Genomic DNA, 23,987 nt, shown 5'->3' with positions numbered 1-23,987 from the left:
GCATGGCGCAAGAAAGGTGCAATATTTCCGCCTTGAAGAGGCTGTGTAAAAGGAGCTATTGCTTTGTAGCTGATGTTACATGATATTTAATGTTAAAAAATCTTATAGTCCTATGCAACCTACAGGAGCTACCCAGAGTGAAATAACATTGACATACGTATTATGATTAGGGTTTCCCATGGGAAATCTACTTAGGCAATTACTGTGCTCTCAATGTCTTTTAAGATATACGATTGCAGCCCTCCAACTTGGATTTAAAATTACAATCCATACAGCAATAAAATGAATGGAATAAATACAGCATAAATCATAGAGCATAAATCGGATAATATTGGATATCCAATGGCATCTTATGTGGGCTTGTAATACTATGGAACCTCATTCGGCTTCATAACCTTTTGAGTAAAAATATCAGAAGCATGTTAACTAGGTTGAAAATTGATACCATGGTACTGAGCAAAATTTAAATTAGCAATGCACCTTCACAGATATTGCCTTTCCTGCCAATAACTATATCTGAAATCACATTGATAAATAATTCACACTAATGCATTGCATCAGTGGTGGAAATGAGAACATGCATGGCTAAGTAATCAAGAGCATCCCTTCATGATTATCCGGCAGGTCAATAGTGAAAACATACACCAGGAAGCATTATTTAACAAAAGTACATCTGCAACCATTTGCTCAGCAATATATCCTGAATGTACATTAAAATGTTATAATTCATAAGTGTGTGAAGGCAATCTAATGTTACAGATTGCTGAACAGATAAATCTTGGGAGTTTTGATTCAAGACATAACTATAAGACAGATTGAGAGACAAATTTGAATCTGTTCATGAACAACAAAAGCTAGAAAGCACCTCAGCAGATTCATAGCAACTGAACAATTATAGGAGAATGATTCCAGAGACATAGAAATAATTTTTCTTCAAATAATACACACAAGGGCAAGTTTGCTGCACTTAAAATTCAACTATTGTTTCTGCAGCTGTATGCAAGTTTAACTGTGATAGTATTGCTCTAACAAAAGGGAGAACAAAAAGGAATGAGACACTTAAACTAATTCTCAATAAAATAATGAGCATTTTACATCCTATCAAAATAAAAAAATATTCCACAAAGTTGCAAATTTATGCCAAAGGCTATTTGCCAAATCAATACTTCACCATTTCTTCAACCAAAATTACAAGAGATGATTTCTTCAACAGAGCAATTTGTTAAACTGTTAGAAAAATGATTACAGCTGCTGCAATTAGAGGACACACCAAAAATTTTTAAATCTTATGAAAATATGCTCCCAAAAATCATTTCACCTGTTAAATTTGGGCAAGAGCAAACAAAAAACTCCAGGGGCTGAAAATATTAAAACAAAAAATGCTGGAAGCTGCTGTGGGTCAGGTAGCATTTGTGGAAAGAGAAACAGAGTTCATGTTTCAAGTCAGTGTCTTTCTCTTTCAACAGGTGTTGCCTCACTGGCAGAATATTTCCAACAACTTCAACTTTTGTTCTTATTTCAGGAGGAAAGGGTTATTGTCTATCAATAGTATCTGCTGGAGTCCATTTGGAATACAATTAGAGATGGGGATGGCAAGGGCTGTCAGGGGTAAAGCAAAAGATAGTGGAGTAACCATGCAGAAAGTTTGAACTTACTAGTAGTTCCCACATTTATATAATTGTTATTTTATTTAAACTGAATCTATTTTTTAAGATGCATTGAGGATGCAGGAGAAATATTTTGCAATTTTATTATGATGTTAAAGAATTTAGAGGCTAATTCCTTGTGATATTGTGAGACAGACAATGGAAATAGTTCCTATGAAAATATAACATAGCAAAGTTTATATAAAAAAAAAACAATGAGAGATAAAAGAATGACATAACACAAAAATCCTGGAGCAACTCAGCACGTCTCACAGTTGCTCTAGCCTTACTATGGATGTTGAGAGACATGTTGAGTTTCTCCAGCATTTTGTGCTTTTACTACAATCATAGCGTCTGCAGACTTTTGTGTTACGCATGACATAACAATATTTTCAAACAGATACATTATTTGTATTTAAAACTGGGAACCTGCATTTCAATTCTCTGCTTTCTCATGAGAATATTAACTCATTTACTTTCAACGTTGGACAGAAAATTGATATAAATTCTGATGACACAGCACTGTTAACCAAATATCGGGTAACAATTAGTCAAAATATAGGATGCAGAGTGAGAATCTGGTTACAATCTTGTTCTCAGCATCAGCAAGACCAAGGATCACACATTGGCATGATAGTGGTAGAGATGTTTAAGGCTTTCAAATTCATGGGCATCCACACGAGGCAACCATGAAGGCACACCAAAGCCTCTAATATCTCAGACATTTGAGGAGATTCAACATGTTGAGTAATCTATCAAACATTTACAAGCTACAAACTCTAAGCCTCTTGGCACTCTGCATCCGGATCTTTGACTTTGTCATTGGTACAAATTGGAAACAATGTTTCCTCCTCACTGATCATCAACACAGACACACCCCAAGGATACGTGCTTATCCCACTGCTTTACTCATTTTGCACCCATGACTGTGTGGCCAGCCACAATTCTAATGCCATCTATAAGTTGTCCGCAGAATCACACATGGCAATGAGAAAGCGTACAGGAGGGAGATAGATCAGTTCGTTGAATGGTGTAACAATGTCAGCAAAACCAAGGAGATGATTGTGGACTTAAGGAGGAAGTCAGGGGAACATCACCCAGTTCCCTCATCAAGGGCTCAATAGTAGAGAGAGTCAAAAACTTCAAATTCCTGGTGGTCATCATCTCCGAGGATCTGTCCTGGAGACTCCACGTTATTGCAATCACCAGCGGCTATAATTTGTGAGGTGTCTGAGGTGATTTGGTATGTCACTGAAGACTCTCAAACTTTTACAGGTATACTGTAGAGAGCATTCTGGCTGGTTGCATCATAGCCTGGTTTGGAAGCGCCAACTCTCAGGACAAAGATGCCTGTGACATCACAGGCACCAGACTTCACTCCATTGAGGACATCTAGATGTGACAGTGTCTTAAAAAAGCAGCCCCTATCCTCAAACACCCTCACTACCAAGGACATGCCCTCTTCACTCTGCTACCTTTGGGGAAAAGGGACAGAAGCCTAAAGTCGAGCACTCAGCTTCTTCCCCGCTGCCATCGGATTCCTGATTAGTCAATGAACCAAAGAGGCTTCCTTATTCTTTGTGTGCTACTATTTTTATTTATTTTTAATTTTATTTTTTATAGTGATGTCATAATATGAATGTTTACACTACAATGCTGCCACAAAACACCGAATTTCATGACTTGTTCACGACAATAAATCCTGATTCTGATACATCTGTATTGTGGAAAGTCTACTGACTGCACCAAGTTTGGAAACTTGAGTTGACATAAGCAGGGAAGGTTACAGACAGTGGAAAATCAGGCAAGTCCATCATTAGACACCAACCTCCCATCCATTGAAGACATCTATGTGAGGCGCTGCCTCAAGAAGGCAGCCAACAACATGGGAGAATCCCCATCACTTTGCTCACGATCTTTTCTCTCTGTAAACTTTGGGCAAAAATGGTAGAAGCCTCAAGTCCAGCACCTCTCGGCTCATATCAGTTTTTTTCCTCCCCCAATCAGTATGGATCAGGCTCTTGATCCTCCTCAAAAAATCCCAACTATATACTAAATAGGGATCACCCAAATATCTGTCTGCAAAATTTAAACATCACTTTTTATCGGACAATAAATATTTAATAAATCTATCCTTTCACAGTTATCATCTCTTCTTGAGTTCCCTCATCCACTATGGTCATTTAATTTATACAATTGTGGCAGGAGCGTCTCACCCAGTGTGGCTGCAGCAAGTAAGAATTTCAGTGTATCTGCGCATAGCAGTTGTGCAGAGGACAATAAACTATTGTATCATAGCATGTCTCAATGTTTATCAGACTTCAGTTCTTCCTGCTTGTATATTTGAATTCCATTAATGATTTGCTTTGTATGGCTTCATTTACTCAAAAAGCAAGCACAGACTAACACTTGGCTTGAACGACAGAATCAATTTACTAATCGAACCTTGGTAATTTTAGCTGTTTAATATTGTTGCAACATTTAAGATATAAATCAAAATCACAATGGACAAGCATTAATGATTTCTCTCACCTATTTCAAATGGAAATTTCCAACATTTTTCCCCCCCTCGCTCATAATATACTGTGCTCACAAACTGTACAAATTAAATGATCCCATTATATCATTGTGTTTTAAACACTTTGTCATAAGTTAATCAGAAGATTAAACTCACTATACCACAGCAAGTTCAATCATTACGACAGGCCTATCCATGAAGAAAAGCTATTAAAGTTGCTCGAGCGTAAAGAGATTTACCCAAAAGCAACCACAAACTGAATGACTACTGTTCTGTCCTAAAAATACTGTAGTAGTAATACACTTTACCCAGTAGAGATGAACAGGTTTTCCCAAAGGTATGTTCTATTTCTCCCCCCCCACCCCCCCACAAAAATAGTGACCAAAAAATATGTAAAAATCAACTGGTTCTTATGTTGATGTTTACATTAAAACAGCATACATACTGCAAAAGCTAGAAAATCATTGTTAGCTGGAAACAAGCATCATAATATGTAATGTCACTATAAGGTTCCACGGTTGCTTCTCTTAATAGAATGTAAATTGAGCACTCACCTCCACGCTGAACCAGGAGTGTCACTTCACTTCCTTTGGGACATTCTAACAGTGTATCAACTACTTGATTATGACTTAAGTTTTGGACATTCTTCTTGTTGACTTCCAGTAGAAGGTCCCCTTCTTTCAGGCCACGACAGCGCGGACCATCCACAATTTGTTTAACTCTTTGACCACCACCTCCTGGACTGTCTGCTATGGTGAAACCAAAGCCCATGGGGCCCTTCACTATATGAACAGTTATAAGTTCAGGTTGAGTGGCTATAGAAGAAGCCAAGGAGGCATTATCATTGTTATAGCCAGTATGGGATCCGTTTGATGAAACATCACCAGATGATGGGCTGTATGGTCTCTGATCTTTCACTCCATTCCCATTTACAGGAGCTGTTTGACTACTGTGGCTTGAAAGCGAGTCACAATTTTCTTGGCCATTCACAATAATTGGGTCTTTATCTGAAATAGCCACTGATGTCACCAAACTGGTATTTGGATCATCTGGATCAAATGGCAGAGGATAACCCCGGCAAAGTTCTAGATCCACTGTTGCACCAATGGGAATCGACTGGAATATTTTCACAACTTGAGCATGGGTATATCCCAGCACGCAACTGCTATTTACACTTACTATAACATCACCTGAAGGAAAAAAAATAGAAGTGGTTTATCACACTAATGCATCACTAATTACTTTATTTATGTACATTAACTGCACAATTACATACTTAATTCACAACTGCTGTATTGCAATGGAAACAGAAAGTAACAATTTGCATAATATTAAGGAAATCAGAAATGAACTTGAAGTAGTCAATAAATTAAATAAATGTGAAATGTGAGACAGACTAAACTCAAGGCATGCGGCTTGTGGCTTAAGTTTTTGGGAGTCACTATCTCGGAGGATCTGTCTTGAACTCAACACACTAATGGCATCGTGAAGAAAGCATGTCAGTGTATCTACTTCCTCAGGAGTTTGCAGCGATTTGGTATGATATTGGAAACCCTGGCAAATTTCTACAGATGTGTAGTGGAAAGTGTGCTGACTGGCTGCATCACAGTCTAGTATGGGGACACCAATACCCTCCAAAAGGTAGTGGATAACAGCCCAGGATATCACAGGCAACACTCTCCACACCATCAAGAACATCTGCAGGGTCCATTAGAAAAAATAACATATAGTTTAAGAAATAATATTGAAATATTCGAACAAATATGGGAGCCTTACATTAAATACAATAGCGAAAACCTACCGGGGACAAACATTACCTAAGTTGATGGAAGGAGAAGGAAAGAAAAGAATGGACTCAGTAGAATTTCTGGTGTATTTTTGTTGAATGACAACATTGTCTGACTGGTTTAATGCAACCTAGATTGTATACCTAAAATGGATGAGAGGGGGGGGGGTGGGGGGTGGCTTGGGAGGAGGGAGGGTGGGGGGGGGAGAAAAAGTCACTGTATATGTGTGAAAAAGAAAAAGTGTGTATCATGGCTAATGTGATTTATGGTGTGAAAAATAAAAAAAAATTAAAAAAAGAACATCTGCAGGGAAAGCTGCCATCAGAGAACAGCACCAATCATCAAGGATCCACACCACCCAGCACACACACTGTTCTTGTTGCTACCATCAGGAAAGAGGTACAGCATGTGCCACAAGACTCGCACCACCAGGTTCAGGAATAGCTGCTACCCCTCCACCAACAGACTCTTCAATGACAAACTCAATCAGGGACTCATTTAAGGACTCTTACTTTTGCACTTTATTCGTTTCTTTTCTCTCTGTAGAGCACAGTCAATTAGTTTACTCGTATATGTTGAGAACAGTTTTATTTTGCACTACCAATAAATGGTAATTCTGCCTCCCCCACAAGAAAAATAATATCAGGGTTATACGTAATGTCAAATATGTACTCTGACAATAAATCTGAAATTTGACTTTCATATGACATTTCTGGAATCTCAGGATTAAAATCTGAATATTGACAGGTGGTATCAGGGAAGATCATCTCCAAAGTGCAGGATCAGGTGACTAACTCAGCTCCAAGACAAAGCAGTGCTATTACTGAAACTGCAGAAGCTGGGTACCTAAATTGGAAACTTGAAATTCAGTTTGTATCCAAATTTCTTTGACTTTCACCCTCGTTGCTATATTGGGGAGCTTAAGACTTGGAGCAAGGGGAAAAGACAGACCCTAAACCTCTGTCCACTGAAAAACAGATCACACAGATGGAGGGACAATGGCAACTTATCTGTCCATCTTCTGGAGAAAGCTGCCTATTGGGAAATTCGAGATGGTTGAAAATGAATGTTAAGTAATTGTAAACCACAAAGCTGGGACATTTCTTCTTATTTTCCTGGAATCAACACAAATTGCATTGGGAACATACCTGTCTCCATTTTGCCATCCAGTGCTGCAGGCCCATCAAGAACCAAACTTTTAATCTGTAGAAACTCATCAGGTTCATCCCCACCAACAACTGTGAATCCAAACCCTCGGGTACTCTTCTTCAGCTTGGTGTTGATGAACTGTCCCTTTAGCTCTGCAGGGTTTCTTGTAAAGAAGGGCTTGCCTGTTCATAGCAATGAATAACAAATTAAATTATTCTTGTTTAGATTCTGATTCCTGTTAGGAATGAGCTTGAGAAATTGCAATTCTGTTAACAATAAGAAACACACTGAAATCAACAAAACTTGTTTTCAAAATTTTCAACCTGATTTTTGATTAGAAATTAACTGTGAGATAAATAGAAATATCTTGTACAAACTATCCAAACTACATCAAAAATTTGTTCAGAACCTTTCATCTTCTTTGCAAAATATTAACTTGAAAGAGCTTCAAATCCTTCCTTATTGTCGATTTTAACGTTTCTCCAGATGATATGGTGAACAAAATCCTCATGGTTTTATGGACCAGTGAAGGTCCTGCCACGCTTGTGGCAGGGTGCTGGTGACTCGAGGTGAGGAACCCACGGAGACCGGGGGCTGCTGATGGGAGACTTACAGCGGGCTGTGGACAGCTGGAGAATGGCTTAAGGGGTACCAGATATCAGAACCTGGATGCGAAGGGGTGCCGAAGGCGCTGAGGGGTTCCTGACTGTGTCAGAGATTCAGATCTGGAGCTCGGGTTGCCAATGGTTTGTGGCTGGCTAAGCTGTGGAAGCACTGGAAAAAAAAATTACAGACATTTGGTATCTCTGGGGTTGGGGTTAGGGTTGTGGTGGGGGGAGACTTTCTCCGACTGAAAGAGGCACGTCAGGCAATTTCTGCCAATGGCAAATGTCTGCCTTACAGCAGGCCAAAGCAATTTCATGCAATATGACTCTGTTTTATTACAACGACAAAAAAAATCGAATCTTGAAATCTATTTCAATGAATCTCTAACTACAAATTGTCTCAGCACAGGAATGTTTAGCTTGATATTTCATTTGTTTTTAATTTGCACGTCACAGTACATTTTATTTCAGGTTGTGGATCTTCAGTATTTATGCCGCATCACCTTGTGCAGGAGTTTCTTTGAAGGACTGCTGATTACCCAGAGTGTAGTTTGGAGCTTTGGGACCAGGAGATGCTTGTTGCTCTGTCCATTCTGATGAGGTGAGAAAAATTAAATTCAAAACATTATTTCAGTATATGATTACATTCAACAGTATCCCCAGTCTAAGTTCACTTCCAACAATGATTTTGATTTGGAGGTCAGTTCCTTTAGAATAGGAAACCACTTTCACTGTTTGAAATTAAATAGTGAGTGGGGTGGCATCGTTAGTGCAACGCTGTTACAGCACCAGTGACCCGGGTTTGAATCGGGATCAGTCTGTAAGAAGATTATATGTTCTCCCCATGTCTGTGTGGGTTTTCTCCAGGCGCTCCAATTTTCTCCCACCCTTCAAAACGTATGTTTGTTGTAGGTTCATTGGGTGTGACTGAGCGACGCAGACCAGAGGGGCCTGTTGCCGTGCAGTCCGTCTAAAAATCCAGATCCACCGACCAACCTAATTAACACAAAGGGCGATTTGGAGGGGTCAAGTAACTTACCAACACTCACATATTTGGGACGTGGGAGGAAAGTGAAGCACCTGGAAGAAGGTCACAGGATCACCTAGTGCAAGCTCCACTCAGACAGTACTTGAGGTCAGGATGCTCCAGTTAGAAGCCAGACGTACCTTCTGCTTGCTGTTTCTCTTGTTTTTTGCGCTTGGCCTCAGCAACAGGATTCTCATACTGTGTTTTCCTATTAATGTGACTAATGAGAGAATGTTTTTGTTAGAATACAAACGAATTCTGCAAATAAATGTCTTATTTAAGGTACATATGCTGGTAGCAATTTCAGAAGTTGGCAGCAGAGTATATACTATGCATGTATTCCTTTATCCAAAAAACCTGCTTCAGCAAATATATGCTCAAAGAAATCACATGTGTATGTATGGTCACCCACGCTCTGTCCATATTAACAAGTTTATGCAGCTACAAAGAACACGAGATTAAAACAGAATACTTCAGACAATTTATCCAATAGATATATCATAAATTATATATCTAAATACTTAAAATTACTTGAAAGGTTACATTTGCACTTTCAAAAGAAGGAGTAACATTTGAAAAAGGTGCAAAAGAAACTTCTGAAAATAAAACAGAAAGATTAGTAGTAGACTATGCACTGAATGCAAGAGTTGGGATGTTATGGTGAGACCACAATTGGAGTATTATGCGAAGATCTGATCACTCGTGATCGGAAGGATGTCATTGAACTGGAAAGGATGTTGCCAAGTCTGGAGGACTTGAATTAAAAAGAGAGACTAGATAGCCTGGCATATTCTTCCCTGAAGCAAAAGAGGCGGAAGTACATAAAATCATGAGTTACACTATCTTTCTCCTTGGATAATGGTGTCTGAAACTATAGAGCGAAGATCAAGGATTCTGTGTCTCCCATTTGAGAGGCACACAAGTTTCATCTGTCTAATGAAGCAGGTTGGGTGGAAAATAGTGAATTGAGGGAGAAGAAATATCTAACAGAAACAGGTAAGTAACAAATTTATTTTGCCGATGAAAAGCTTGACTTAATAACTACAGTACTGGCTGTGTGTTCAGTCTACTTACTCAACATAATAGACACCATATACAGGATCATCTATTTTTTCCCATCCAGTGGGCAGCTCTGAAAGGACAGAAATAACTTCTGTGAACAAATTTGCTGATTTATCCCAAGTTACATTAAACACATTTAGAATAAAGAAACATTTGGAATAAAACTCTATTCTTTGCCAGTTTCACGAAGGTAGCAGTAAGAACTTTTGTCAGTTTTATTCATCAAATCTACTTGGCAACACACCAGTGTCAAAAGTCAAGTAAATTTCAAGCATAAATAAATTTCTTGTTCTTTCATACTGGACTTTCCCATAAAATTGTTCACATTTTAACTGGGTCTGTTTGCCAGCACTTGAGAAAGCTCAAAATTTTAAGCAAGTTATTTAGACACATAGATGTTCAAAGACCATATTATTGCATATGATTTAACTTTCTTAGAAACTGAAATGACTAAGGGGTTACCCACTTGAGGTAGCGATTTGAATTCATGTGCAACTGAGCTAATTAAATTAAAACAATTGACAAACAAATGAATTAATATGTTAAATCAAGGAGGATAAAATACATTCTCTTGCTCGGTTTGTTGCTTCGAAAAAGATCTTTCTTCAAGATAATGAATAGACTCTCCAACTTCAGCCATGGTGGATGAATGCATGTTTTGCATGTGTGAGTTCATCTGCAATGTCTCCACCGCAGCACAGCAGTAAAGCTGGTACAAATGCCTCCTCAGAGCTCCAGTGCGGTTCATTCCTAACCTCCAGCGCCAATTGTGTGGAGCATGCACCACCTTCTCCCTGTGACTCCGCATGTTCCCTCTGGGTGCTATCGCTTCTTCCCAAATTGATTGTAAATTGCCCATAAGCGGTAATAACTGGGACGAGTGGAGGTGATTATGAGGAGGGATCAATGTTTATGGATATCTGATGATGGTTTGAATGATCCATTTTCATCATGACTCTATGACACAATATCACTTTGAAAACATGCCCACAGTCTCTCCAGCAATCACAATTAAAAATGATGAAATATTACTTTTATATTTTGAAAGTAAATCCTGCCCAAAGCCAGCATTATCTCCACTTCCCTAACAGCCTTTATGACTCTGATATTTATCATTCTACACCCCATTAAAAATTGGTTTTATTAATTTTAATTGAAATTAATTTCAGGACTGGATCACAAAACACATAGTGTGTATCTAATGCAAGCAATCAAGAATACATTCCCTCTGTTGCTGAAGCAGGGTTTTGATCTGAAAAATTAATCCTTCATTTCCCTCCAAAAATGCCGCCTGACCTGCTGAGCTCCTCCAACAGTTTTGTGTTCCACTCTGGATTTCAGCATCTTGATATATAAATATGGGCTCTCCTGCTCTTGACCACATTCTCATGCAAGCTCACTGCTATGGCCTCATGTCCTTCCTCTGTCTGAGGCCTGAGCCTGTCCATTTCCCTGGATGCTCCCTGACCTGCTGGTGTCTCCAGAAATTCTCTTTCTTGGTTTCCTTTCCCCTTCAGAACCCTTGGCACCTGGATAGGAGGACAGGGGGGCGAAAGGTGGAAATTGATCGGGGGGAGGGGTATGGAGGAAAAGAGGCAGAGGAAATGGTCTCATGCACTGCCACACTGAGACCACTCATCTGTACCAGCCTCTTGGCTGCACAATGATCACTTTTAATGTTATTTATTGATTTCCACTTTAATTGGAAATTGTAATCTGAGGCATGCTCACTGGTCAGTAGATGAAGAGCTATATTAGAAGAGCAACATCTCCTGTTCTGTCTGGGCACCCTCTAACACCGTCTTCTCAGGATGACGTTATCCCCCCTACCCCACCCCCCACATGTCACCTTACTCTGCCTCCCTCTCTTTCCGTTTCTTTTTAAATAAAAGTCCAATAATTGCCTTTTGCCAGTTGGGGTGTGATCCTCCTGCTGAGCTTTCTTCCCTCCTCCCAAGCCTTTTTATTCAGGAGCCTATCAGCTTTTTGTTCACACCTTGAAGAAGAGTTCATCCCTGTTCACACCTTGAAGAAGGGTTCAGCCCTAAATCGTTGGATATGTATCTTTGCCACCTATGGACATTGCGGGACCTGCTCAGTTCCTGCAGCATTTTTGTGTTTTTACTACAATCACTGTGTCTGCAGACTTTTGTATTTCAAAACATAGAATGTAGTTATGTTCAGAAGATGTGCAAATTAAACAAAGACACCAATTCCTACACCTTGGAATCAATGAGCTGGTGCTTGCATCAATACAGAGAAAAAAAGATTTCTGATTTGCACCTACGTGCATCTTTTTCCAAAGGATAGATAGCCCTTTCATGCAAAAAAAAATTAAAATAGAGGTATGATTCACCAGATTTTCAGGTATCTAAAATGTGTTAAGGTAGATACCGGATTAATTGATAAAGCAATACTAATTGTGAATGAAAACCATAAAGAACTGTGGATGCTGGAAATCTAAAAAAGGGAAAATGTTGCTGAGGCAGTATCTGTGGAAAGAGTAACAGTTAACATTTTGGGTCTGTGACCATCCATCAGAAAAAAGGAAATTTTTGGTAATAACTAGAGGTCCAATTTTTTTTGAATATTTTTAAATTTTGTAGATATGAGGCTTTTTTTAAATAAATATCCATTGAGCTGATCTCAGACAAATTCTGATACAGACACTAGTTGTGAAGGATTTTTGATACTGTTAGAAGACTTTAGATATTTCTTGAACTTGCCCACATTTTAAAAACGGGTCAAATCTGAAGTAATTGAACATGATTGAATTTTCTATTTTAACTGTATAATGTCTGTAAATGTGTTGCCACATGTATATTAGAATGTTGGATCTGCTCTGCTAATCCTGATCTCCCTTCTCTAAATGATCACCCAGTGATGGCTAACATATTTTCATTGATCTGATTGACTGGACCCATGTCATATAGCATAACAAACCCTTCAGCAAGTGTTTAAGCTGTCTTTTGTGTTTGAAAAGGTAAACGCTTGTGGTGCTGGAGTAAAGATCAGTGCGACATTTTCGTAATGCCCACCCAGAATTTTCTCCAAAAATTCTCCAGCCTCTTGACTGCACAATGCTTTTAATGTCATTTATTGATTTCCAAATTAATTGGAAATTGTGATCTGAGGCATGCAACCAGGGTGGCTCACTGGTCAGCAAATGAAGAGCTCAAATGTAATTAAATTTTTAAAAAGTTAAAGTCAATCATTTATTCAAAATAGCTTGTAAATTGACATGCAACTCAGGTTCTCAAACTAATTTATGAAAACAAAGCATCTCCAGTGGACCTTGCTACTTTACAGATGTAAATTTAATTTCTTTATCAATGCTGATTAGTATTTGGAAGAGTTACAATGGAGTGTTTGCAATTGTATCTGTTCAAGTCTTTCCTGGTCGCTCTACTCAGAAGTATGTCAGTTTAGAATAAGGGAAGCGTGGAGTGTGAGACAGCTGGATAACAGCTGGAATCAACAATATTAAGAAAGATTTTGCTCAGGAATTAATTATTTTCCCTGATTGCAGACAAATTCTGACCCAGACAGCTGGATTCAAATTGAAGGATCAAATTAAATAAATTCTTTGACTATTTTCAAATCAATTTTGGTTACTCCCTGCATTACAGAAGAAAAGACTTCATCTTGATACACTTTCTATGGGATGTGGAAGAAAGTTTCAATCATAAAATAAAATGATTTAAAAAGACAAGGAGTTTGGACTCTCTCTTGATATTTTGTCACATGAAAAACAACATATCAGTGTGCTGAATCCTTAATATTAGAACAAAACAGTAAGAAAAAAACTCAAGTGTGCCAATTTAAATGTAAAATATCAAAACAATAAATACAACAAAATTATAAAAAACAAAATGGAATTCTTTGATGTAAATTTTCCAAGAATTTTGCTTTTAGGGGTGTTTAATCTTTGTTTTCAACTTTTAATTAAATATCCTTCACTTCTAACAGTGCCACATGGGTCTGAAAGGTTTTTTCGTAATTGTAATAATAATAATGAATTCCAGCCCAGCTCTGAGGTATTTACGAATCCATTGACAGCAGCCTGTTGTGAGATATGGTAAGGTCCTTGAATCAATGTAGGATTATTTACTTGTGAAACCAAATTTGCAGGTTCAGAGTTCTGGAGAAAGGTAATTCTGACAGATTCTTTTCAAAAACGCCCATTTCCCTCACAAAAACTAACTTCACAGCATGCATTCTATATCTGCTAACTGAAAGATTAGAGTAGTAATACGTTTTCCCTCTCATACATACACACACACACACACACATACCCATGTTCTTGGTCCGAGCAAAGTGTGCAATACCAAAATGGTGAAAGGTGTCATTATCAAAATCACCAAAATGGTGTCAGCTTGGAAATCCGGTGAAAATGTGTATGGATGCACATTTTTGAGATTAGATGCGGCCGAACAATATCTTTTTGAAGACCTGCTGCCTCTGCTTCCTGTGCCTGGATCAAGGGTTACAAAAAGACTGGAGGTTGTGTGGTGGTGGCGCAGGAGGGGATGGAAAAGTATGAAAAATTTTACTTGTTGAGGGGTGTAAAAAGAAACTGTTTTGTGCAAATCAGGAGGGAGGGAAAGAGAGAGAAGGAGAGAGAAGCTGTTGGACACTGAGATTCCCTTCAGAATTAGGCCAGTCATAATAATATATGATTGTATGTATGTGGATAAAATATATAATGTGCACACACACAAAGTAAGTGTGTGTGTATTTTACCTCTTTTTTTTAAAGACATACAGCACAGTAACAGGCCATTTTGGCTCAGAAGAATTGTGCTGCCCAATTACACCCAATTAACAGATACCCCAGTATGTTTTGGAGGGTGGGAGGAAACTGGAGACCCCAGGGAAAAGCTACGCAGACACGGAGAGAATGTAAACTCTTTACAGACAGCATGGGATTTGAACCCCATTCCAAATCACTTGCGCTGTAAAGATGTTGCTGTAACTGCTACCAGAATTGCCTTTCTCCAGAATTCTGAACCTGCAAATTTGGTTTCATAAATAAATAATCCTACATTATGTGAGTACATATTTGGACTCTCAACAAATGCTGATTGATTCAAGGACCTTACCATATCTCACAACTGGCTGCTGTCAATGGATTCGTAAACACCTCAGAGCTGGGATGGAATTTATTATTATTACTACAATTACAAAAAAAACTTTAAGATACAGTTCAGACCCATGTGTCACTGTTAGAAATGAAGGATATTTAATTAAAAGTTGAAAAAAAGATTGAATAACCCTGAAAGTAAAATTCTTGGAAATTTACATCAAAGAATTCCACTTTGTTTTATATTTTTGTTGTATTTATTGTTTGATATTTTACATTAAAATTGGCTCACAAGTTTTTTTTCTTACCGCCAACCGTGCTGCCCAAAATGGAAAGCCACATCTGGGTTGACGCACGGAGAGCTCGCAATGCTGCAGTGAGCCAGCGGAGGGTGCCCCCACCTCTGGGGGTGCAATGTTACACAACGAACTGACCTCACTGCAAAACCTGCTGGAAACGTCCCTGGGTGGGCTCGAACCACCAACAGTTCAGTTAACAGCGGAATGTGCTAACCGATTGTGCCACAGAGACTCTGTGTGTGTGTGTGTGTGTGTGTGTGTGTGTGTGTGTGTGTGTGTGTGTGTGTGTGTGTGTGTGTGTGTGTGTGTGTGTGTGTGTGTGTGTGTGTGTGTGTGTGTGTGTGCGCGCGCACGTGCGTGCCCTTCAACATCTGTGTAGGAACTTCTCTGCAAATAACTTTTGAAAAGAGGAACAAATTCTAAATTATGTCTTTACATACACATTTATGCACCTATTCTTTAATACCAGATACTCACGATAGGATATTATTGTCAGAGTCTTAGACATTTAATCCGCAAAACAGTGGCATCTTGACCTTTTCCGATAAATAACTATTGATTGCTAGCATTATATTACATTAAAGCACAGTGTTTCCAATTAAATTCACAGATAACAACATACAATATATTTTATCAGAATAAAAATAAAAGATTGGGAAAAATTGCTATTATTTATTTAAGCATGTTACTGCACACCATACTATATTGTAAATTACCTATTTCACTGTCCAGTTCCTCGGTGTGTACCCCTTCTTCTCCAAGGCAAGTGCACCAAGCAAGGCAGAATAAAGCAATAGAAAAGAATTTAGCCAAATTTAAAAGTTATAGCAACAACCAGAGATCCATCTCCCAATAGCAGTAGTATCAACTACCCAGTTACTTCAAGAGAAAGAATGAAACACAAAGCATCAGCAAAATTACAGATCTTTGAAAGAATGTCAGATATTCCACACCATTAAAGTTACTGCATCCATTTTGTCTTGCGCTACCAAAAGACTCATTGAACTGCCATTTAGTATAAAAGAAAATGGCATTTGTCGTTCATCTTATACTTAAATATTTTTGAATGCTTTAAACCTTATCAAATTTTAAAATTTGTCATTTTTTCTTAAATATTTGGTTTCTTAACGCAAGAGCAAAGACTTCCAGATGGAATTAGTAAAGAAAGTAAGATACAGAAAAAGGGGATGTTTAATATAAATGAGTAGTAAAGACAGAATCCAAGAAAGGAGTCCCATGAGGAAAGCCCAAGAGAGGATATGATCAAAATAGTTATGTCATGTTCTTAGAGTTCCAAAGTTAAAGTTATTTCATACATTTAACATTTAAATTGGGATAATCTTTCCATTAGAGATTTCAAAATTTAGTGAATAGATATTACCATAATTCATTAAGTGTTCAAATTATTTGTCTTAATTTAATCATGGAAACATTTCAAAGTATTTGTATAATTGAAATTACAATAATTTTCCTGCCCTTTCTGCTTTAAAGTCCTCACAACAATTGTAGAACCATCTTAAACAGAAAAAATGCATTAATATTCCAAACAATAGGCCCATCCCCACATTTTGAAAATAGATCGGATCGAATTTACAAATGACATTGCATGGCTATAACAAAAGAAGACCGACTTTCATCCTACTCCTCAATATGCATGCAAACTTTGAGCTCATCATCTTGCCCCAGAACCTGCTGCTTAGGACCATACTTGCCTGCCTCCTTTCTTATTGAGCTTTAACCTTGTGATCCTCCCAAAATCTATTCTTGGTTTTGCCCTCCAACTCATCTATGTGGTCCTCCTTCAAGAATGCTGATGACATACAACTCTCCCTTCCCTTCTCCTCTAGTGACCTTTACACAAATTTTTAGACTCCTTGTCTCACATCCAGTATTGATCACAAGTAATTTCCACAAATGAAAGACAAGGAAGATTCAATCCAATGACTTCAAACCTGCCAAATTCTGTTCCCTAATCAATGAATCCATAAATTAGTTAGGACTGATCAGAAATTTCAGTGTTGAATCTGGAGATGAAACTCTAACTAAAATACATGACATGACAAAGACTGTCTATTTCCAAGATCCTATCTTACATGATCCTTGATAACTATGCTTCGTTACTTTGGCTTGAAATACAGGTGGCATTTTTATTTTCTGTTCCTCCCTATCTCTAATATTTTCTAGCCTTCCAAGTCTTAAGATGGCTCAACCTTCCCCTTTGCAGGCGCCTTCATTATCCCTTTTGTTTAACTGCACCATCATCAATACCTGTGCCTTCAACTGTTCAGGCTTTCATCTCTTTATTTCTTCCTTTTTTCTCTTTCTTTAAGACATTCATCAGAGTGAACTCTCCGATCAAACTTTTTGCATTTTCCCTCGTACCTCCTTTTATTGCAGGGCATCAAATTTTAATCGACAACAGCCATGTGAAATGCCCTTTATGCCCTATTAAAAATGCTATATAAATGGAAAGTTGATGCTGCTGCTTTTGGAGGACATTGACTGATCAGCAGTTTCACCAATACCAAAATTCTTTATCAACAATAAATAAATAATTACAACAAGATTCATGAACTGCAAAGCAATCATTAAAAACTGAAGGTGCCCATCAGCCTTTTCTCTGAATCTGACATTTCTGGTGGCATTTTAAGTAAGTTTTGAAAGTTAAGTCATTCGGGTTTATAAATAGCAATTTGAATGTATCAAAGATCGAGCAGATTTGTCAGCAAATAAATTTTGCAACATAAAACCTTTCTGATGAAAAATTGAGTTATTTTAAGTAGCATGAATCATCAAACTTGGCACTTACCATCATCTTCACATTCTTCCAGTGGCTTTGGCTGCTTATTGAGGCACCTTGGATCAAGCCATGATGTGGTCTTTGTATTATGGCTATGAAAACAACACATTTTTTGAGAATTATTTGTCTACATTAGTCCAGGTGAAATTAACCATATAGGCACCAGTGCCAATTTGTGACCTATTTGTACTGATTGAGTTGCCAGTCACAAACTCACCAGGACTTGTAAGATCTTAAGAAATAGGAGCAGGAGGAGGCCATCCAGCCCATTCAGCCTGCACTGCCATTCAATGTGATCATGGCTGATTGGATGATAGGTTCATCTCCATCTACCTGCCTTTTCCCCCATATCCCTTAATTCCTTTACTATGTTGAAATCTATATGCTTTAAATATATTTACTGAGGTCACCTCCACTGTTTCAATGGGCAGCAAATTCCAAAGATTCACCACCCTCTGGGAAAAAACAATTCCTCCTCATCTCTGTCCTAAATTTACCACCTTGAACTTTGAGGCAATGTCCCCTAGGTTTGGTCTCTCCTATTAATGTAAACAACTTACCTATCTCAATCTCATCTATGCCTTTCATAATTTTATATGTTTCAAAATGATCCCCTCTCATTTTTCTAAATTCCATCGAGTACAGTCCTAGACAACTCAATCTCTCCTCGTAGGTCAACTCCTTCATCCCCAGAATCAACCTGGTGAAGCTCCTCTGCACCACCTCCAAAGCCAATACATCCTTCCTCAGTAAGACCAGAATTGCATGCAGTACTCTAGATGCAGTCTCACCAGTACTTTGTACAGTTGCACCATAACCCTCCCTGCTGTTAAATTCATTCCCTCTAGCAATGAAGGCCAACATTCCATTTGCCTTCTTGATTACTTGTTGTAACTGCAAACAAACCTTTTGCAATTCATGCACAAACACTCCCAAGTCCTTCTGCACAGTAGCATGCTGCAATCGCTTGTCATTTAAATAATATTCTAATTTTTCATTTTTCCTTCCAAAGTGGAAAACCTCACATTTGCCAACATTATACTCTATATGCCAGATCCTTATCCACTTATATTATACGCACATACACGCACGCACACGCGCGCATGCACGCACTGTATCAGAAAGTAAGAAAGAAAGAAACTGTATCTGAAATCCTGTATCAGAAACCTATTTTAAAATTACTTTTCAAAACATAGAAGAGTTAACATTAAAGAACAGAACAGACTTTCCAGTCCATTATGTTGTACTAACCTATCTAAACCTCCACCACAACAATCCATACCTTCCCAACTGCATGCCCAAAACCCTTTATTTTTCTTGCATGCCTATCCAAGAGTATTTTAAAATGTCCCATTTGTACCAACCTTCACTACCACTCCTGACAATGTGTTCCAGGCATTCTATGTAAAAAAAAACTTACATCTGACATCTCCCCTAAACTTTCCTCCACTGGCCTTAAACAGATATCCTCTAGTACTTGTCAGTGTTACCTGAGAAAAAAGGTGCTGGTAGTCCATTCTATCTATGCCTTCCATAATCTTCTGTACCTCAAAGCCTCCTCTCACCCTCTGTTGCTCAAAAAATAACTTTATTAAATTCCACAGGTCTTTTAAACAAGGTGAAATGATAGTCTTATGAATACAATTGAATATCATAATCTCATTCTAGACTGCAAAAGGCAAAAAAAAAAAATCAAGCAATTTCTGAACAGCTATCATTAGGAAGATAAAATGTTCATTCCCTGGCTAGTTCAGAGAAATTCAACTGATTACACAATTACTTCAATCTAAAGCAGCAACTTAACATTAGAAACTCTCAATGTAGCTTCTTCAACAGCATTGGCATCTTTAATATTAATGATCAGAGGGAGGTGACATTTGAAATACTGTTGGATATGGGATAAAAAAACTGGTTGGAAAGAGAGTGACTCTATAACAGCGATAAAGTTACAGTTAATGGTGACTGTCCCGTTTTACATCAGAAAAGGGAAAAGAGTTCAAGGCTGTCATGCAAATGAAGGTTCCTAGCTTAGAAGAATGTGTACATAAGAACGGCCACAAATTCAAATTTTCTTTTGCAAACAGATTTTTAACGATTCAGATTATGCAACATATAAATGTGAGAGAAAAGGCAAGTCCTAAAGTCTCAATCAACGCCTCCTTCTGGAGAGCAGACTGTGCTGCAGTTTACTTTCATTATCAGAATGTGTGGCCGTGGCACATGTCAGTTTCAATTTGGTGAGCAGGGCTTGTTTTGGTTGCACATTGTGATGCATGTGCTTGGCAAATAAGATGCAATGCCCATTAATCAAACTCCACTTTTTAATTCTGTTTGAAATAGAGTAAAATCTCCGTTATCCGGAATTCAGGCAACCAGAAGCCTAAAGCAACCGGTGGGAAAAAAAATTACACAAAAAAAAATACAGAACAACTCCAATTACCCGCAATTGGATTATCTGAAATCCTCTTTTATCCCCCAAATTTTTGGGCCCTGGAAGTGATATCTGTTTGCTTCCTAAAAATTTTGGATGAATGAAGGTTGCCAAAACGATCAGAAATCCTCAGTTATCCAAAAATGTTTTCAGATCACAGATTGAAAAAAAATTCACCTGACATGAAATTAGAACAACGATTGTCCTCGTTTCAGGTAACTCCCTCCCCTCTCTCTTTACATTTCTTCTTTACCTTCCTCTATTGACTTTTCTTGCCAACTCTCCCTCTCAAACTGTGTGCTACTGTGGGCCACAGGGAGACAGGACCCCACTGACTCACCAATGAGTGTTCCACTAGCCCAGAAGCCTCCCCAGAGATAGGCGGTGGTGGTTGGGAGGTCTTGGTGATTGATGGTAGCGTTGGGGACGGTGGGGATCTTCGGCGGCCAGCATTTCTTTGGTGAGAATTAAGCATTATTTTAATGTTTAAAAAGCCTTCTCTTGTTGTTGTTTAAATGATACAAGTAATTTTCTATTGTTACAAGCTGGTTTTTAAAAAAATGACCAGTTATCCAAAATATTCAATCATCCGAAATAGGCCCGGTCCTGACAATTTTGGATAATCGGAGTTGTACTGTAGGTTTTTAAAAAAATGAAAGTCTAAAATTGGCGCTCCCTAGCAGTTTGTTTGCCAATCCATACAACACATAATCCCAAGCAACCGGAAAATTCACTTATCTGATATCTACCAATCCCCATAGGTGCCAGATATTAGGGGTTTTACTGTATTTGACTTTCACTTGGTAAATCTACCATGACCACCAAGATGAGAAATCAGGCGGGCACACATTTATTAGGAAATATTGAACATTCCTGATGTCATGCCATGCACCACCTGAAAATACATTTAACATAATTATTCATTTTAGTTCCAATATCCGAAAGACAGTTAAACAAAAGTGGTCTATGGAGAACAGCAACAAAAGAGATACAAGAGTGAATTTCACAGGTGCAAAAAAAAATTGTTGTGCTTAGTGCCAAAGGCTCATTGCTCACTTCAAAGAAAATTGGTCACAGACATGAGCTGATCTCTGTGGCTTGAATTTCAGTTTCTGACAAGATTCAGTTAAATGAAATCCCCAGCTTCCATCAACAGAGAAATTCAAGCTGATTGAGCAGCTAATCACTGAACAAATCTCAGAGTGAACAACAGAAAATTCTTGTTAAAATTTTTACACAGCAATAGGTTAGGAAATAAACTGAAATATCGAACTTTGAAATTGAAAATTAAAAAAATTAAAGATGAATTTGGTCAGCTGGCCATGCATGCTGTTTAGACTGAAGTCCAAACCTCAGCAAGATCAGATTTCTCGTCAGAGTACATGCATGACATCACATACACCCCTGAGATTCTTTTATCTGCAGGCCAGGCAGAATTACCACTTATTGGTAATGCAAAAAAACTGTACTCAATGAACACATGAAAACAAATAAAGAAATGTGAACAAACTGTGCAATCCAGAGAGAAAAAAAATCAATAAAATGCAAGAGTCCTTCAATGAGCCCCTGGTTGAGTTTGTTGTTGAGGAATCTGACAGTGGAGGGGAAGCAGCTGTTCCTAAACCTGATGGTCGATGTCCTGAAGCATCTAAACCTTTCTCCTGATGGCAGCAGCTAGAACAGTGATGTGAATCCTTAATGATTGCTGCTGTTCTCAGATAGCAGCATTCCCTATAAATGTTCTCAAAGGTGGGGAGGGTTTTGCTTGTGACATCCTGGGCTGTGTTCATTACCTTTTTCATGGCTATTGGTGGTCCCATACCAGACCGTGATGCAGCTGGTCAACACACTTTCCACCACTATCTAATTCTGTCAAATTTATTGATGAACTCAGAAAACCAAATATATACTTTCACTCTGCTATTGGATACAAATTGCAAACACCATTGCATTTGTGATGGTCCATGATTCGCAGCCATACATCAATCTAGGAAGAATATAGCAGCTGAGAGTTCTACAGCAGATGTCAAATGCTATTTTCTTGTTCGTTAAGATGTTTTACATTTCTATAAATACTGTTCTTGCCATTGTTTTCTGGCTTTTATATCTATTTTGCATATGCCATCAGATATTACCCATGATCCAAGGTTTGTGAAGTTGTGAACTTGTTTCAGGATTTAATTTCCCAATACTATCTTACAAAAAAATGCTGCCATATGGATAGACAAGATTGGTGAATATCAATCAATAAAGCGAGCAGGTATGGAGGTATAAAGGTTTGGAGGTGCCAAGTCTCAAGAGAAGAATGAACTCCAGAGGGTTGCTAACTCAGCCTGCGGCATCACAGGCACCAGACTTTACTCCATTGAGGATATCTACCCTCAAAAACTCCCACTACCCAGGCCATCCCCTCTTCACTCTGCTGCCATCAGGGAAAAGGTACAGGAGCCTAAAGATAAGCACTCATTGGCACAAGGTCAGCTTCTCCCGCCATCAGATTCCTGAATAATCTATGAACCAAAGACACTGCCTTACTTTTTGTGCATTATTATTTAACTTTTTTTAAATAGTAATGTTGTAAGACGGTTATAATATGAATGTTTGCCCAATGATGCTGTTGCAAAATACCAAATTGCATGACTTGTTCATGACAATAAAATTCTGATTCTGAGTCAGGACTGGGTTCTATCATCAGGCAGGTTTTCCTCTGTACAGTAAAAACATCATGAGACGTATACAAGACCTATTTGAATAAATTTAGCACACAATATCAACAACCTCTGCTATGCTGTTGATACAGTATTGATAGCAAACAGTGAAGCAAATCTACAAAATTAGTATCTACTATCAACACAGAGAGCAGAAGACTTAGCCTACCTTTAAACAAAAAGAAAACTGAAATAATGGTAATATCAAAGAAACCTGACAATATGTTTCAGCATAAAGAGTAACATTTTCATTGGTGCAGAGCTCTTTCAGTACAATTAGAAACATAGAAGATAGGAGCAGGAGTAGGTCATTCGGCCCTTCGAGCCTGCTCTGCCATTCAATGAGGTCATGGCTGATCTTAAAGTTCAGTACCCCGTCCCCGCCTTCTCTCCGTAACCTTAAAATTAAGTGTTCAACTATCTGCAATGGGATCTAAATCCACTATCTTCTGATTCAGAGGCAAGGAACTGTCATTGAGCCAAAACTTTCTCAGCTTCACATGAATGGAACAGAAAGTATGAATGAGCAAAAATCATAATCTGAAACAGCGGGAGGCTGAGGAATTTTTCCATTTTATTCAAAGACCTAAAAATAAAACCGGTTCTATTGCTAACCTCTTAAAATGAATTGATAATGGAGACGCACCCAACCCCAGGGAAAACCATGCTTCTTTCGGGGAAGGTGGTCATCATGCTCACTGTTCAGTAACATCTCCAGACACAACAAACTGATTTATTGGATTGAGATTATAAAGCTTTAATCTTGAGTGCAAATCCCTCCAGGATCTCAGTCCTTCCTGTAAAGGTTAAAACCTTGTGCTTTTTATTCTTATTTAATTTTGTGCCGGTCTTCTTTAAGAGAACTATTGTTTA

The 23,987-nt window shown here is 38.3% G+C and overlaps 1 protein-coding gene across 8 annotated transcripts in view; it reads right to left on the bottom strand.

Moving 5' to 3' along the window:
* The window catches only part of magi1b (membrane associated guanylate kinase, WW and PDZ domain containing 1b), a 444,703-nt gene that overhangs the window by 85,565 nt on the left and 335,151 nt on the right, over positions 1–23,987 (bottom strand). For 7 of the 8 annotated variants that reach the window (XR_011357460.1, XM_069937122.1, XM_069937124.1 and 4 more), the window contains 7 exons: positions 17,985–18,067; positions 15,892–15,927; positions 9,807–9,864; positions 8,873–8,952; positions 8,209–8,298; positions 7,100–7,282; positions 4,719–5,354 (listed from right to left, as the gene is read on the bottom strand). Coding sequence is in view for 7 of the 8 variants with exons in the window: in XM_069937122.1 (XP_069793223.1) it covers positions 4,719–5,354; positions 7,100–7,282; positions 8,209–8,298; positions 8,873–8,952; positions 9,807–9,864; positions 15,892–15,927; positions 17,985–18,067 (1,166 nt within the window). In the remaining variant the exon portion in view is untranslated. The remainder of the gene's footprint in view (positions 1–4,718; positions 5,355–7,099; positions 7,283–8,208; positions 8,299–8,872; positions 8,953–9,806; positions 9,865–15,891; positions 15,928–17,984; positions 18,068–23,987) is intronic. The other variant, XM_069937126.1, reaches the window with a different exon arrangement.

This window comes from Narcine bancroftii, chromosome 5, assembly GCF_036971445.1.
Source record: "Narcine bancroftii isolate sNarBan1 chromosome 5, sNarBan1.hap1, whole genome shotgun sequence".
NCBI classification, from domain to species: Eukaryota; Metazoa; Chordata; class Chondrichthyes; order Torpediniformes; family Narcinidae; genus Narcine; species Narcine bancroftii.
This window is presented reverse-complemented; position numbering and strand designations above follow the sequence as displayed.